General features: G+C 34.3%; 1 protein-coding gene across 11 annotated transcripts in view; it reads right to left on the reverse strand.

Moving 5' to 3' along the window:
* Positions 1-17622, reverse strand: part of BCAS3 (BCAS3, microtubule associated cell migration factor) — a 597592-nt gene that overhangs the window by 412896 nt on the left and 167074 nt on the right. For all 11 annotated transcript variants that reach the window (XM_027518314.1, XM_027518315.1, XM_027518317.1 and 8 more), the window contains 2 exons: positions 11733-11903; positions 267-360 (listed from right to left, as the gene is read on the reverse strand). In XM_027518314.1, coding sequence (XP_027374115.1) covers positions 267-360; positions 11733-11903 — 265 coding nt within the window. The remainder of the gene's footprint in view (positions 1-266; positions 361-11732; positions 11904-17622) is intronic.

The following is a 17622-nucleotide window of genomic DNA, read 5'->3' on the forward strand; positions in this document are numbered from 1 at the left end:
TAACACAGAAATAAATGTAATTCAACAGCACTGTTTATGTACTATTCTATATCTACTATTTATCTTTACTACTCAATCACAACTTTACTCAGTAAAATTAATCTTTATAGGATTTCTAAATTTTTATTATAAATTTATTCATTCAATAATCACTGAAAACTACTTACTTAGGTCATATACCCTAACACATATATTTCATATTTTCTATTTCCAAAAAATTGGATAGAAAACTCATAATATAAATAAGGGTGAGGGGAAGGACATACCACTTGTATTAAAAGCCATGCAGCACACTGGTTTTTCATGAGCAGGGAAATGGGCCACGATGCCATCACTGTCAGAGTCCTCGCTCACAAGCACCTGTACAGAAAGGAAGAGGCAAACGGAAGTTAACCAATTACTGACCTTGAAGAGACACAACACCACTACATCCCTGACCAAGTAACAGGCTTCCGCTACATTTGAAGATCATTCTTCATAATACAAGGTGGGCATGCCACTTCAGAAATAGGGAAAAGATGTAAATTGCCCCCAGCGAATCAATCACATAACCTCTAAAAACAACTGGTTGACCTGACTGCAGATGACAATGATTTCTTGAAGCTTCAGTTCAGAAAAAATGAAAAGCCTAAAATCAGCTCTATACAGCTTTATCTAAAAATATGAACAGGAGTTCTTATTGTGTTATGGCCTGCTGAAAAACTCTTGCCCGTGACTGGAACAGAACAGCAAAAAAAAAACACAAAACAAGTTAAATACAAACAAACAGGCATATATATATTTAGGGGAATTACCAAATATTTTTTACTTAAAGTACAAACACTGTGGTCTTTAACCTCTAGTTTTTAGACAGACACAACACTTCTTTGAAAATACTACCAGTAGAACAAGCAGTTTGGTATGTCAAATTCATTCCCCTTCATTTTCTTATAAGCATACTGAAATACAATTTACATTCCATACAATCTGCCTATTAAGAGTGTATTATTCAATTATCCCTAGGGAAAAAAGTTTTAAAACAGCATGTATTCATTTTGCAAAGCAAGCAATTAGCTCAAGAAATTAAAATCTTTACATATCTAATGTTACAAAGGGAACGCCTACTATACCAATATTGGATCATGATATTCAAAGAATTTATCTGAAGCAATCCAGGAAGTAGTCCTACACTGGCAAGGTTAATTTTTCTTTTAGACTTAAAGAGTTTTACAGAGGTATAATTTACATAAAAGTTACTTATTTTATGTTTACAATTCAATATTTTTATATAGTACTGTAACTGTTACAACAATCCATTTTATAGGAATGCCTTTTTTGTCATCCTTTTCCTATCTTAATGCTTTAATTTTCTTGCCTTATTGTTCTGGCTAGAACCTGCAATTCAGTCAAGCTGCAGATTGTCAAATTTTTTGTCTACAGGTCTTGTTTTTATTACCACTATAACCATTTTTAAGTATTCAGTTCGGTACCGTTAAATATATTCACATTGTTAACAGATTTCTAGAACACTTTCACCTTGCAAAACTTAAATTCTATACCCACTAAACACTAAGTCTTCTTTTTCCCTCCTCCCACCCTTAGTGACCACCTTTGAACTTTGTTTCTATGCTTTGACTATTTTAGAAATTCAAAATAAAAGGAAGAATTTAGTGTTTGTACTTTTGTGACTGGCTTATTTCCCTTAGCACAATGGCCTCAAAGTTTATCAACACTGTAACATGTGAAAAGATTTCCTTCTTTTTAAAGGTTGTGTAATGTTATTACACTGTGTGCGTGTGCGTGTGCGTGTGTGTGTGTATACATTTCTCTTTATCCATTTACCTGGTGGTGGACATCTGGATAGCTTCTACCTCCTGGGTACTATGAATAATGCTACAATGAACATGGGTGTGTAAATATCGCTTCAAGATCCTGCTTTCTATTATTTTGCATATAAAGGCAGAAGTAGGATGACTGGATGACATAGTAACTTTATTTTCAATTTTTTTTAGAAATTTTCATGCTGATTTCCATAATGGCTATATCATTGTGTACTCCCACCAAAAGTTCCCAAGGGTGCCAACTTTTCCCCATGTTTGACAACAGTTATTTTCTGTTCTGTTGATAGTGGTCATCACCTGATAGGCGGGAGATGATACTTCACTGTGGTTTTGATTCACTAATGATTAGTGATTCTGAGCATTTCTTCATATGTTTATTAGACATGCCTACATCTTCTTTGGAGAAGTATCTTGATTCAAGTCCTATGCTCATTTGTTAATTTTAACTGTTGAGTTGTAGAAATTCCTTATTTATACTATATATTAACTCCTTATCAGATATATTATTTACAATGATTTTCTTCCACCCCATAGGTTGCCCTTTCACATGGCTGGTTATTTCCTTTTAGGCACAGAACTTTTAAGGTTTGATGTAGTTCCATTGGTCTATTTTTTACTTTGTTACCTGTGCTTTTGACATTATATGCAAGAAATTATTGCTTGATTCAGTGTATTAAAGATTTTCTCCTATGTCTTTATGCAGGAGTTTAATAGTTTCCGGTCTCACGGTTGAATCTAAAATCATTTTTATATATGGTATAAGGTAAGGGCCCAGCTTCATTCTTTTGCATTAGCTATCCAGTTTTCCCAACCTCATTTGTTGACAGTGTTTCCCCACTGTGTAGTTTTTTCCAACCTTGTCAAAAATATTTTGGATGTATATGCATGGGTTCATTTTCACATTTTCTACTCTTTTCCATTGGTCTACATATCTATCTTTATGCCAGTATCACGTCATCTTAATTATTATTGCTTTGTAATATGATTTGAAGTGAGGCAGTGTTTTTTTTTTTCGGAGAAGGCAATGGCACCCCACTCCAGTACTTTTGCCTAGAAAATCCCATGGACAGAGGAGCCTGGTAGGCTGCAGTCCATGGGGTCGGTAGAGTCGGACACAACTGAGCGACTTCAGTTTCACTTTTCACTTTCATGAATTGGAGAAGGAAATGGCAACCCACTCCAGTGTTCTTGCCTGGAGAATCCCAGGGACGGGGAAGCCTGGTGGGCTACGGTCTATGGGGTCGCACAGAGTCGGACACGAATGAAGCGACTTAGCAGCAGCAGCAGCAGTGTTTTTTTACCCCAAAATTGTTTCAGCTTTTCAGGGTCCCTTCAGATTCCATATGCATGGTTTTTCTCTATTACTACCACAAAATGTCATAGAGCCTTTGATAGGTACTGCATTTAATGTCACATTGGGTACTATGGATATTTTAAGAACATTAAGTCTTAAAATCCACAAGCATGAGATGTCTTTCTACTTTTCTATATCTGAAAGATGCCTTTTACGTCTTTTAACAACATATTATAGTTTTTAGTGTGTAAGTCTCTCATTTCCTTGGTTAAGTTTATCCCTAAGAGTTTGCTTTCTTAAAAAAAAAAGACAAAATTGACAAACCCTTAACTAGATTAACAAAAACAAGAGAGAAAATTCAAATAGCTAAAATTAGAAATGAAAGAGGAGCCATTAAAACTGATGTCACAGACATAAAATGGATTATAAGATATTTCTATGAGGCCCTCATTGCCCTGATACCAAAAGACAAAAAGAAAACCACAAATCAATATCCCTGAAGAATAATGATGCAATCATCTAAAAGAAAATGGGATCAAACCAAATTCAACATATTAAAAGGATTATACACCAAGAAAAGTGAGGTTTATACTTGGAATGCAAGGATGGTTCAACATACAAAAATCAATCAATGTAATACACACCACATTAACAAACTGAAAAATAAAAACCACATGATGATTTCAATCAGTGCGGAAAAAGCATCTGACAAAATTCAACCACTTTCATGACAAATCACTCAACAAACTAGGAATACTGGGAAATTACCATGTTTAGTAATATAATAAGTTACATATACAGAGTCCACAGTTAACATTATACAAAATGGGGCAAGACTGGAAGTTTTTCCTCTAAGATTACTAAAAAGGCAAGGACGTCCTCTCTCAGCACTACTGTTCAACACAGTACTGTGAGGTCTAGTCATAGCAACCAACTCAAGAGAGAGGGGGGAAGAAAGGGAAAGAAATACAAGGCATACAAATGGTTAAAGAAACCTCCCTCTCTAGATTACACACATACACACACAAAATTCAACAAAGTTGCAGGATACAAAATGAACACTCTTAATTTTATGGCAAAACCAATACAATATTGTAAAGTAATTAGCCTTCAATTAAAATAAATAAATTTATATTAAAAAAATAAAATCTAAAAAAAATTAAGAATTTTTAAAAATCAGCTTTTTTCTATATATTAACAAACACTAATTTTAAAAAAAAGGAACTAAGAAAACAATCTCATTTGCTATACCACCAGATTTATCAAATTTGTTAATATTTCCAAAGAACCAGTATTGATTTTCCCGATCATTTCACTGCTATTTTGTTGACTGTTGGTCATATTTCTATTATTTACTTCATTTGTCTTACTTTCATTACAATTTTCTGTTTTTAAACTCTCTTGATGGAGAACTAAGGTTATTAATTTAGGACCATTTTTCTTTTCTACTGTAAGAATTTAAAGTTATAATTTTCCCATTAAGGAATAATATAGCTTGAGATTCTTTTATACCATAATTTCATTCTATTACTGATTTCCATGCTTTAGATTTGCTTTATGGCCAATCATATGGCCTATCTTGGAGAACATTCCAGATATTCTTGAAAAGAATGTGAAGTCTGTAGGTTGGGGGATGGGGAGTCTCAGATCATTTTGGTTGATAGTGCTAATCAAGTCGTTAAATCTACCAATCTCTTAAAATTTCTATATAGTTTTTCCATCAATTATGGAAAGCACAGTATTTAAATCCCAAACTATAAATGTTGGCTAGAACCTCTTCTTTCAGTCTGTCGGATCTGGCTCGTGTTTGTTGCCCTATGTTGCCACGTGTTTATCATTTTATCTACCTATTACAGTGACTCTCTCATCATTATAAAATGTCCTTCTTTTTCTCTGCAGTATTCCTTGACTTAAAATCTTTTATCGGATATTAATATAACCACTCCAATTCTGTTACCGTTACTGTTTGCATGGTACATTTCTTACAACCTTTTACTTCAGTCAATTATGTTTCTGAATCTAAAGTGATTCTGGTGGGACAATCACTCTCTTTTAACTGGAGTCCATTTATAGTTAATACAATTACACAGATAATTGGATTTAGGTCTGCCATTTTCCACTTACTTTTATGTCTCAGGTGTTTGTTGCTCTGATCCTCTTCCTTTGTATTAAACAATTATTCCTAATGTTTACTATTTTTATCTTCTGTTGATTTTGGGGGAGCAATTTCTTAGTGATTTGCTATACAGGTTGTAAGGCGCTTTATAGAAAACAGGATTACAGGTTAATTTCGGACTTAATTTTGATAAATTACAGCTCCTTGCTCCAATATAGCTCCATTTCTTTTCCCACTCCTTTGAGATACTCCTGTCTTGTCAATTACCAACTAAGAAACATCGTATTCCCTAAAACAGTCTTCCAATTATATACATACATATGTTGGTGTGTTTGCTGCTGTCCCAGAGGTCTCTGAGACTCTCTACATGTCCTCAATTCTTCCTCTCTATTCTTTTTGAATGGGCCCCAAACTGAGATTGCAAACCCGGGCTACGAGAGCACACATTATCCTATTCATCACCTACCAAGTCTAATGAAAACACTATTGGACTTCGGTTTTAACCTTCTATTCCAAATCAAGTAAATCCATCCTCTAAAAGGGAACTGCTTGTTTATATGGCTTACTCTGCTCTGCTTAAACTACCACACTCACCAAGCCCCTGGCAGATGTAGATAAGAGAAATGTGAATTTATGTTTATCACTTCTTTCTTAGCTTTCTGATCAATTTCTAGAGCCCTCCCCCCCCTCAAATAGTTACTTTTGAAACTTCTGTCCATAATGTACTTATTATCTGGGAAAAAGGGACTGTGAGAACAGAGGGGTAGGGAGATATTATTTAATGGGTACAGATAATGAAAAATTCTGGACATGGATGATAATGATGATTATTCACCATTGTGAATGTACTTAATACCACTGAATTGTAAACTTAAAAAAAGGCTAAATGGCAAATTTTACATTATATATATTTTCCCACAAGTGGGGGGCAACATGCATTACAAATTATTTCTCTCATCTCTCTTTTCCATTCTTCCATTCAATTTTCAAAAATGTTAGAGAGGAACACAAGAAAAAGAAGTCTTACAGGAGCAGTCTCCAGGAAAGTCTGCTAAATATACTAAGGATTTGCTTTAGGATACATGGCATATTCATAGAGTTGTGCAACCATTATGACAATCAAATTAGAACATTTTTATCACCTAAAACAAACTTCATACCATTAACAGTCACTCTGCAACCCCCTGTTTTCTTCAAACTCCCAGCCCTAGGCAAACAATCTACTTTCTCTTTCTATAGATTTGCCTGTTCTGGACATTTCATATAAATAGACTCATACAAATATGTATTCTTTTGCAACTGGCTTCTGTCACTAAGCACAATATTCTCAAGGTTCATTCATTTTGTCGCATTAATACTTTACTTCTTTTTACTGCTAAGTAATATTACATTGTATGTCTATGTCACATTCTATTTACCCATCCATTGATCAGTTAAAGTACATTTATCTGGGTTGCTCCTATTTTCTAGCTATATGAATAATACTGCTATAAACATTCATGTACAAATTTTTACACAAACATGTATTTTCATTTTTCTTGGTTATATACCTCCTAAGAGCAGTTCTCTTAGGAGACAAATGCCCAAATGGTAACTCTTTTCCAAAGCAGCTGCACTGTGTTACGTCCCCACAGCAGTGTGCCAGGGCTCTCATTTCTGCTCACTGGCCAGTGGTATATTATTTCCAGAAAGATGTCTATTCAAATCCTTTGCTCATTTTAAAATAAGGCTATTTATCTTTTTATTATCCAGCTATAGGAGTTCTTTCAATATTCTGAAAACACACACAAATGAATGCAGGTAAAAACAAATGGTGAGAGCTAAATATGCTCAGAAGCCTAGTTAACAGTAAGGTGTCATTGTCAATAACCTGGTTCTGACATTTTATGACCGCTATGTAAGATGTCACAGTTTGGGAGAACTTGGAGGAAACTGGGGGAAGAGCACATGGATATATCTGCAACTTACTGTGAGTCTACAATTATTTCAAAATTAAAAGTTAAAAATGTAGAGCATACCACAAGATTTTTAATTTCTCTCGTACTGATAGATGACAAGTGGTATCTTGGTACAGTTTTGTCTTTCTCTGATAACAAGTTAAATCTATAGATTTTATACCAGTGGTATATACTTTTTTCTGTGAAATATTTTGTCCTTGCCCATTTTTCTATGTCAAACCAATCTCTTATAAGAGCCTCTTATCTTTTATGTATTATAACTCTGTACCCTCTCTTTGCAATACAATTAGTATTGAGTACTCTATTTGATGGTGCTAACACAGAAGCCATCGAGCAAAAGGGCTCATTAATCTTGGTGAGTACCAAAACCTCCTAAAAATATATAGACTTCTTTGAATCTTCCCTGTATGAGCTTCACAAATATAACAACCACCAGATACTTTTGAAAAGATTGTCTCCACTGCATCATCACCTTGCCTAAAATATCACACTAATACCAAAGATATCCCAAATCAGTTGTCCTAAGACTTCATTTTCACTCACTATCTAAACAGGCTAAAATCCTGTGAGTAACAATGCAATATTATTAAAGCAAAGCACTTTAATTGATACAAGGTGGATAAGGCTTTACCATATGAACAAAAAGAGAGACAAACACCACAGGAACCACTAAATTATTATGAACTACACTTGTATTTACACTCAGGGCAAGAATAGCTCTAATTTATGTCATCATTCTGGAGTATTTTTCTTTGATTAGAGACTTTGCCACCTGCTAACTTAAATTATGTTACTTTATAAAGGCAAATTATACTGCTTATGCTTTTAAATAAAACATGGAAGTAACATAGACAAAATGGACAGTCAACCAAATCTATTCCTCTTTAGTGCAGTTACCATACAGTGATCCTGCCACCATCAAATAATACTAATCAATTCACCATCAGAAGGATGGTGAAACAAATTTTATATACTATCCCTGTAAACATGAAAATATCTTTACTGAAGTCTCAATGGATTTAAATAGCAAAAGTGAACATAATGTCAGCTTTATTTCCTAAGATGGAGATGGACAAGGAAAAAACACTACAGTTAAGGTCAAACATCAGTGGGAAAGGGCTTAAAGTGATAAACCCATGACATTAACCACTGCAGTCTTTTTAATACAATCCAGCATAACTTAAAAACAGCTCTGTACTCCAACTGAACTATTTATCAGAGACAAAAATGTCTTCTTGACAAAAAACAGATTCATGTTAATAAAAGAAAGCAGTATTATACTGAAGAAATTTTATTGCTTTAAAAAAACACTTATGATTCCTTAAAAATGTACATAGCAACTTCTCATTTATTTCCTGTCTTTTAATAGAATTTTTAAATCAAGCAAAATTTCAGAATATAAGTAGGAATGGAAAGAGATTATGCTCTGAACAAATGATAGAAAAGATAAAATTTCTCAGGTTGAGCAACACTTTCAATTTTTTAACTTTTAAAAGCTAACATTTTATTATTCTTATTTCCTAATGAACTACTTCAGTTGTTTCCAATGTTAACAATGCACTTCTCACAGAAAAAATAAACTTTCATATAATCTACAATCCATTTCCATATTCCAAATGTGAGAATTCCAATTGAAAGTTATGAAGAGTTAACAAAGAACTAGGGGGGGGAACAAACCACATTTGAAAACACAAGACCTAAGGCTATGCTTTTTGTATAAATTAAATTCTCTTTACTCATTATATAAATTAATGAGTTATAGCTCTATTTCATCAAAAATAATAGGAGATAACAGTTTCAACTTTTAAATCACCACACATCAGTCTGTCAACAAATGCTAGATGTTTAACATACTTAGGTATACCCGCCAAACTAGACAATATTGAGGAGGGTTGTTACTACTTAGTAAATGTGGGTGGCCTTGGAGGTGAATTAATTAAGAATCAAAGGACAAAAGAAAATATTTGTTAACACTCATAAAACACTAAGCGTTTAAATATTTAATTCCAATTTAAAAAGAGAACATCTGTATGTGTCTGTCAACTCGAGCTAATTAACACAACGTTAAAAAAAAAGTCATTACAGTCAACTGAAAAGTTTGCTAGCACTTCATTAAAAAGATTTTTAAACAGGAATACAAGCCTGTAACATATCTGGTTAACCACAAAGTTAAGATGGGAAAGGCAGAGAATTATATTATTCATATTTCAAATAAAATATAATAGCCAAATTCAATAATAGCCAGAATTTTAAAGATTTTTTTCTTTTCACTGCAGCACAGTCTGTATTTTTTTGAAACGCCACTTGATCTTACTACAGGAATTAGTATATGAGTACAGGCCAAATGTAATCTCTCATCAAGATGCAGAACCATATATACTGGAAGCAGATTTCTAAAAAAAAATGCAATATTTAGGATTAATATTCTAATGGATCACATAATTATGTTCTGAAAACAGAATTAAATATAAGTTCTATGTTTATATTTAATATTTAAATAAATATAAATTGAAATAATTTGTATTTCCAAATCTTGCTCTACTCCTATCTCATTCTAGTAATCAATTTTAGATTGTGTATTTACAGCAAAGATCACAAGCCATTAAAATTACCTTCCTTTAAGAAATGTATTTTAAAATCCATAACTATGATTCAAAAGATAATAATTTATGAGTGCATGGGGAGAAAAACAAAACCAAACTGGTTTATTTCTAGCAAGACTTACAGAAGCATAGCGTATTTTTCCATGTTTATAATCACTCTTAAATTTTTCTAAACCTAGACTGTAAAAATCTGTTTTATATGAACATATAAGATCTATTTTTAATCTGAACATACTCTATTTTTTATCTGAACATATAATAAGTTATTACCATTTACGTATTCTAATATACTCTTTGAGATTTTGTGTTTTTTTTGTATTTGTCAGGAAGTATCGGTAATAAAATTTGTAATAAAATTCATTATTGTCATTTATAACCACCACGTGCACGCATGCTAAGTCACTTCAGTTGTGTCTGACTTTTTGCCACACTGTGAACTGTAGCCTGTCAGGCTTCCCTGTCCATGGAATTCTCCAGGCAAGAATAATGGAGTGGGTTCCATGCCCTCTTCCAAGAGAACTTCCCAACTCAGGGATCGAACCCACATCTCTTGGGTCTCCTGCATTGGCAGGTGGGTTCTTTACCACTAGCACCACCTGGGAACTGTAATTGGTTATAATTAGACTGATTCAGCTTATACAAAGTGTCGTTTAAAAAAAAAGAAACAGTATTGAACAGTATAAAAGAGATATATAATTATTTATTTATGGAACAGATGTCCTGATGAGATAACAGGAGAATTCTAAGGAACCTCAATTTTAACTTCAGGTTTGATATAACAGGTTTTAACATGTTACTTCCCAGGTGGCTCAGTGATAGAGAATCTGTCTGCCAAGGAGGAGACGCAAGTTTGATCCCTAGGTCAGGAAGATCCCCAAGATAAGGAAATGGCAACCCTCTCCAGTATTCTTGCCTAGGAAATTCCACAGACAGAGGAGCCAGGCAGGCTACAGTCCATGGGGTCACAAGAGTCAGACACGACTTAGCAACTAACAGCAACATCATTTTTTAAAAGGTTCTATGCCACTTATGGGGCTTCCTCGATGGTGCTAGTGGTAAAGAATCTGCCTGCCAATGCAGGAGACATGGGTACAATTCCTAGGTCCAGAAGATCCCCTAGAGGAGGAAATGGCAACCCACTCCAGTATTCTTGCCTGGAGAATCCCATGGACAGAGGAGCCTGGTGAGCTACAGTCCACAGGGTTGCAAAAAGTAGGACACGACTTAGTGACTGAACAATAACAATAATGCCACTTATGGGGCTTCCTCGATGGTGCTAGTGGTAAAGAATCTGCCTGCCAATGCAGGAGACATGGGTACAATTCCTAGGTCCAGAAGATCCCCTAGAGGAGGAAATGGCAACCCACTCCAGTATTCTTGCCTGGAGAATCCCATGGACAGAGGAGCCTGGTGAGCTACAGTCCACAGGGTTGCAAAAAGTAGGACACGACTTAGTGACTGAACAATAACAATAATGCCACTTATGGGGCTTCCTCGATGGTGCTAGTGGTAAAGAATCTGCCTGCCAATGCAGGAGACATAAGAGACGTGGGTTAGAGTCCTGTGTTGGGAAGATCCCCTGGAGAAGAAAATAGCAACCCACTCTAATATTCCTGGCTGGAGACTCCCATGGACAAAGGAACCTGGAAGGCTACCTAGGGTTGCAAAGAGACAGACATGACTGAAGTAACTTAGCACACACACATGCCATTTATAATTATTACAAAATATTGGCTATATTCTCTGTTGTACAATAATTACTCATCATTTTTTGAAAAAAACAAACAAAATTCTAACCTGAAATAACCTTAAATTTCTACAATTCCAAATTAACACATCTCTGAGGCCAAACACACTTTGTATGATCTTGATCCCAAATGATATTCTTAATTGCTCCATCCTCTGCACAAAATGAACATTACAGGCATCACAAACTCTTACCTGGCCCTCTCCAACTGTTTCAGTGTCAATTACTGTGATGATTCCTGGGACCAGAGGACTCCGCCGTGAATTACTATGGATGGCAACATCATCTTCCGTCACACCTGAAGGGAGCGTGCCCGTCAGCTGGGTCACCACTTTCCCAACCATTGTCAAGCCAGTTTTCAGTGTCTAAACAATGAAAGGTAAATGTATCATTTTGCATCAATACTTGGATTCTAAATAGAAATATGTGTTTTGATAATTCAGATTAAATTCTTTATTTTCTAATAAGCTCATATGTAGCAGTGCACTGTCACAGAAATTGTCTGACTTTTTACACAATCTTAAATTTTAGTTAGAAAATTAGCACTAGGTTGAGTAAATGGTATCAGTAGGTACCCCCAAGTCAGCATGGTGAGAATTAGGCCATAGGTAAATAATTACAGAGTTTGTTTCACATGAGAATACAATTCTATTTTTATTAAAAATATTTTTTCGCTCTCCTCAGTGCATGTAACTTAAAATATGTGAAATATTAAGAAATAGGAACTATGTGATATTCTATTTTTTTTAACTGTATACACCTAATTTTCAGTCTACTTTTTAGCATAAAAAAGACTAAGCTACAGATAGAATCCATACGTGAAAACGACTTTCTCATTTAAGTCTATAACATGATGCTATATAATACTGTACATCAAGATTTGGTATGTAGGTAATGCAGACTCCATCTAAGATACTTCAATTACTACATGAATGAAATGTCATAAAATTAGTTAAAAGGGTTCTTTTCTCTCCAGAAACAGAAAACAATTTAATGCAATATTTCTAATATATTATTTCAATTAAAGACATGTTTCATAATTAATTTTAGTTCCATTTCATTCAAAACAAATAGATAAAAAAACTAACTCATCTGTATGTTCTCTTTTATGTGAATTTCATCTGATTATTCTCATAACCATTAACAAACAATCATGTTAAGTAACGGGAGTTTTTCTTATTCTCTGAAAGGAAAGAAAGCAAAAACAAAGAGAAAGCTGTATGATTCATACACATTAAATCTAACCATTAAAGCCAAAATAAACTGTCCAGTCTACATGGACATATCAAAAATTATGTACAATATAACAGACACATCCTCATTATTGTGAGGAAAAGTTTTTATTAAGATACTTTAAATTAATCTTCAATAATGTGACTTGCTCTTTTAAAATAATTATGCACCTATATTCTGACATATGCTGCATCTAAATTTTAAGAAGTATATTGCTTCCACAGCATATCAAATATTAATTTACAAATTATAGGCAAAGAAGGTTGTTTATAAAGGCCTAAATATAATTTAAGCAACAATAAGATGGAACTTAAAAAAAGGAAATGCACATAATATATGTATATTTTACTGTAGCTATTAATATATTCCATGGAACCTTTATTATGAACTCGAATTGGTCAAGGCTCTTTAACAAAGATGTAGATAGGTTTCCTCAAACACCTCAAATACCTCGGGTTTATAGAAGAGAAAACTGAGGCTACAGAAGTTAGGGAAAATGGCAGTTCAAACAGCCAGTCAATAACAAAGCCAGAACTCAAAACCAGGACTTGCTCCAAACCACTATCCAGTAATGCCCTGTAATCTCTTCCTGATACTACTTGTGATCTCACACTTGATGAATTCAGAACACAAATGTATACCGGGAAGGAAAAAAGGAAAAATAAAGACTCTCACAGTGTTTCCTAATAAATACTTAAATAAAATGACCAGCAAAGCCATTTGCAGAATTCAAGCAAAATGATATAACTTACAGCTGACTGAAACCAAGAAAAAGCCACAAATCAATTGTAACAGTTTTGTTTAGTGCTAAAAACTCAAACTGCAGTGATTAGAAAACACATCGGTGTTCTTCAATTAGCAGCCAAACATTTGCTTCAATAATTCACAAGAAATGACTTACACCAAGTCTGTTAGAGTGTTGTCCAGAAAGCCTCCAGAGGATCAACAAAACCAGGCGCCACAGTGTTTCGATGTCAAAGGCCGCCAGGAAGCCTGATTAACCTCTGAGATGCCTCGGCCGATGGCCTCGCTCCATTAATGCTAATGGAGATGCTCCCACTTCAAGGGAGCTATCCCCTTTATCAAAGGAATGCCTTTCAGGTTTAAGGTCTTGGATTGTATATACTCCCCATTTGCCCTTGAGCTTATTATTTCATGCTCTTATACCAGTGAAAAGGAATAAAACTAAAATAACTGGAGCACACAGAAAGGGGGAAGTAATGTACCCAAAGCAACCACAAGATAAAGGGAACAGTTAATACAAGAGAACTGGGGGAAAAAAACTCCAGAAAGAGGGGGAAAACAAAGTAGTACGTTCCGTAGTCAAAGGTGAATAAAGTATTACAGGAGGAGTTAATGATGTTTCTCACCCCCCAAAAAAACTCAGGCCTACTGGTGGTACCTTATTAGTGGACCAAAATCTAAAGCCCAAACTTAACAGCCTCAGATCTGTACTTTGTATAGTAAGTGACAGGACAGTACTCTCATAGCTCATTAACTTTCAAAATAAGGCCTTAGGGTGTAGAAGAGGGGTACTGAAAGCTTTCCACATGAGTAAGGACCTTTACCTTGGGGAGAAGTTTGTTTCCATGTTAGAATCACACGTACCAATGAGCACTACTGTCCTCACAATCTGAAGAATATTACAAGAATACTCACAGAACTAATCTGGACTGTAAAGCGCTGAACCTAAGACTATAATGTATGTGTCAGATAATCTACTGTGACAAAAACTTCAAATGAACATGGTACTGATTCTGTTCTACTGCACAGAGATTTGCCAAAGGTCACTAGTCATCTTTAACCTTTCTCAGGCCGTATCAGTTGTCCTCCTTACCCATTAGGGCTAATGGTGCTGCTCTCACAAAAGCTGTTAGTTGTCCTAAGAAGTTATCAGATAACAGAGAAAGCAGAGGCATTTTTATTAAATCAATTCACCACGCTGGGTTTAAAACACATTAAAAGGAAAACTCAAATAGGACGGTTGCAGGGTAACTAGAAATATATGGACCAAGATTTAATAAATGTTTCAAAATAATCCAATTTGAACAATTTCAATATTAAAATTTTTCTTTCAACATGACCTCAGAGAATTTATTATTATTATATTCTTTATAAGGAAAGTCAAATAAATTATTTGGAAGGATGAATTTTAAGTGCTATTTAAAAATCCAGGGAGGGAAAAAAAATATTATTTCCTTGAAAACAATCCAAGCACATATACAATTAATACAATTTATATTTACATTTGTAATATGAGACATCAAAAAGAACTAAAAGTTTAATAACTAACCCTTCTATATAACAAAGAGGTAACCTCTATGAAGCCACATTAAGAAGCTGTCGTCAGAGAGAAAAATATCAATGACTACTTTTGTCAGAGAAAGTGACTTAGTATTTTCTTAAGGAGCACATACACCACGGCTTTTAAATATTTTTTCATGTTACAGCTCAACAAATATCATATTACCTAGAAATTATTCAAATGGTAAGAATAATAATAATAAATTTTATTTTCTATTTTCAATATGATAGGCTAGGTAAATCAGATCAATCCTACCAATGAGAACAAGTAGGAAAACTAGAGTTTTTTTTTTTTTTTACTCTGCTTGAAGGTACTGAATATTTAACAAAACAGTGATGAGTTATCAGGTCCAAATCCAACAGAACAGGGAAATGCAGCTGTGTGAGCTGGTATTTAGGCCTAAATGCACTGGATAATGGGCTTCCCCAGTGGCTCAGCACCAAAGAATCCACCTGCAATGCAGGAGACACAAGGGACGCAAGTTCCATCCTTGAGTAGGCAAGATCCCTTGGAGGAGGGCATGACAACCCACTCCAGTATTCTTGCCAGGAGAATTCCATGGACAGAGGAGCCTGGCGGGCTACAGTCCACGGACTCTCAAGAGTCGGACATGACTGAGTGACTCAACAACAACAACTAAGACTGAGCAGTGCTTCTGACAGACCTGTGGTGGGACCTAGGCTGTCATGTCCTGCTTTCCCTGCATGCTTCATGGTGAAATATAAAGGGACACACAACAGAAATAAGAGTGAACCTGTACTAATCAGGATCCCACAGCTATTTCAGGTGACCTCTATTTAAATAATTTAAGTACTTTCAATCCATGAAATTGGATAAAGATGATCCAAGCCTGAGAGCGTCACAGAACTCTGATATCATCTCAAACTAAAAACTTTTTCTAAAGATCTTTTAAATATATTTTAGCAAACAAAGAGTCAAGACATCATAAATGAGAACTAAGAGAAAAAGTAAACAACAAAAACACAACAAAAATGGAGCCAGATAATGGAATGATCAGAAACAGAGCGTGTTTACTGTGTTTAAACAGTTTGGCAATTTGACAAAAATTGAATTCATGAGAACGAAAGACTATCAGTATTTACTAAAATGTTTTATCAATACACACATGTTCGATTTCATCAACCCCTTTTGGTACATAGATTGAGGTAATTTTTATCATTTTCTCCTTTATTATGTTAATGTGGCAATGAGACCCACTGATTCTGAGTAATAAACCAGTCTTATATTGTGGAATTATCCCAAATGAATTGTGACACATTACCCCTCTGTGTAATTTTTTTTCTGCTAATATTTTATTTAGGATTTTTCGTATCTATGTTAATGATTTAATGAGTAAGACAGGACTGTAGCTTTCCTTTTTCATAACACTCTTGTTAAGTTTCAACATCAAGGTGATCTTGTATTATGAAACAAGATTAGGCATAACCTGACCTTTTTATTCTATGAGTCTTTGCAATATTGCCATTGTTTATTCTTTTTCTAACTGAAGTATAGTTGATTTACAATACTGTGTTAGTTTCAGGTGTAAAGCAAAGTGATTTAGTTATACATATACACATTTTTCAGGTTATTTTCCATGATAGGTTATTATAAGATATTCAATATAGTTCCCTGTGCTAAACAGTAAATCTTTATTATTTATCTATGCCATTGGTCATCTGCAAACATTAGATAGAATTCTCTGGTGAAAGTTTCTAGATTTGAAGATATCTTTAGTTTTACTTAGTAAAGTTTTTATACCCACTTAAACAACAAAGTACAGGAATTATCATGTAGAAAATGTAAAATAATAAATTTCAAATTATACTGCTTAATTATTGCAGTAATGTTTATGTTCTTACCACGGAAAACTAGAACTGCTTATATCTCAGAAGGTTAATTTACCCACAGTTACTAATACTGAGTAACTTACTAGAAGAAATTACATTTGGGGGAAAAATCATCCCAACTTTCCAATCTTTCCCATATAAAATATCCACACTTTGTGAAATGAAGAATCATTCCAGATCTGATAACATTTTAGGAAAACAATTCAACAGTATTTTCAAAGAAATCTCAAAATATTCATGTCATCTAATTCAGGAATCCATAAATGCACAGAAAAAAATTATATAACTATAAGAAAAATGTTTTTTAAAATATTTCATGAAATTTAAGCTAAATATGAGTTAAAAGAGCAGGGTTCAATATATGACAGGACGTGTTAAGACTAGCAAGAAACGAGTGACTTTTGCGTTCATGGCTATATTTTTTTCCTTCATTTTATAAATGTATAAGCAAGAACATGAATAAGCACTAAAATCAGGGTAAAGTAGTTAAAAGAAAAATTAAACATTAATCACTTTATTTAGGAGTTAATGGCAGAAAATTCTCTTTTGTCAGAGGTAACAAGGAATTGCAATCAACACCAACTGCACTGGTGACTAATGGCCCATTAAGGAGCTGTCATCAGCACAGTTTCGTGGAGGTTCAGTGTGGAAGACATAAGTGCGTTCCTCACCGGTCACAATATTGTGGTTTAGAAA

This window comes from Bos indicus x Bos taurus, chromosome 19 (genome assembly GCF_003369695.1).
Source record: "Bos indicus x Bos taurus breed Angus x Brahman F1 hybrid chromosome 19, Bos_hybrid_MaternalHap_v2.0, whole genome shotgun sequence".
Lineage (NCBI taxonomy): Eukaryota > Metazoa > Chordata > Mammalia > Artiodactyla > Bovidae > Bos > Bos indicus x Bos taurus.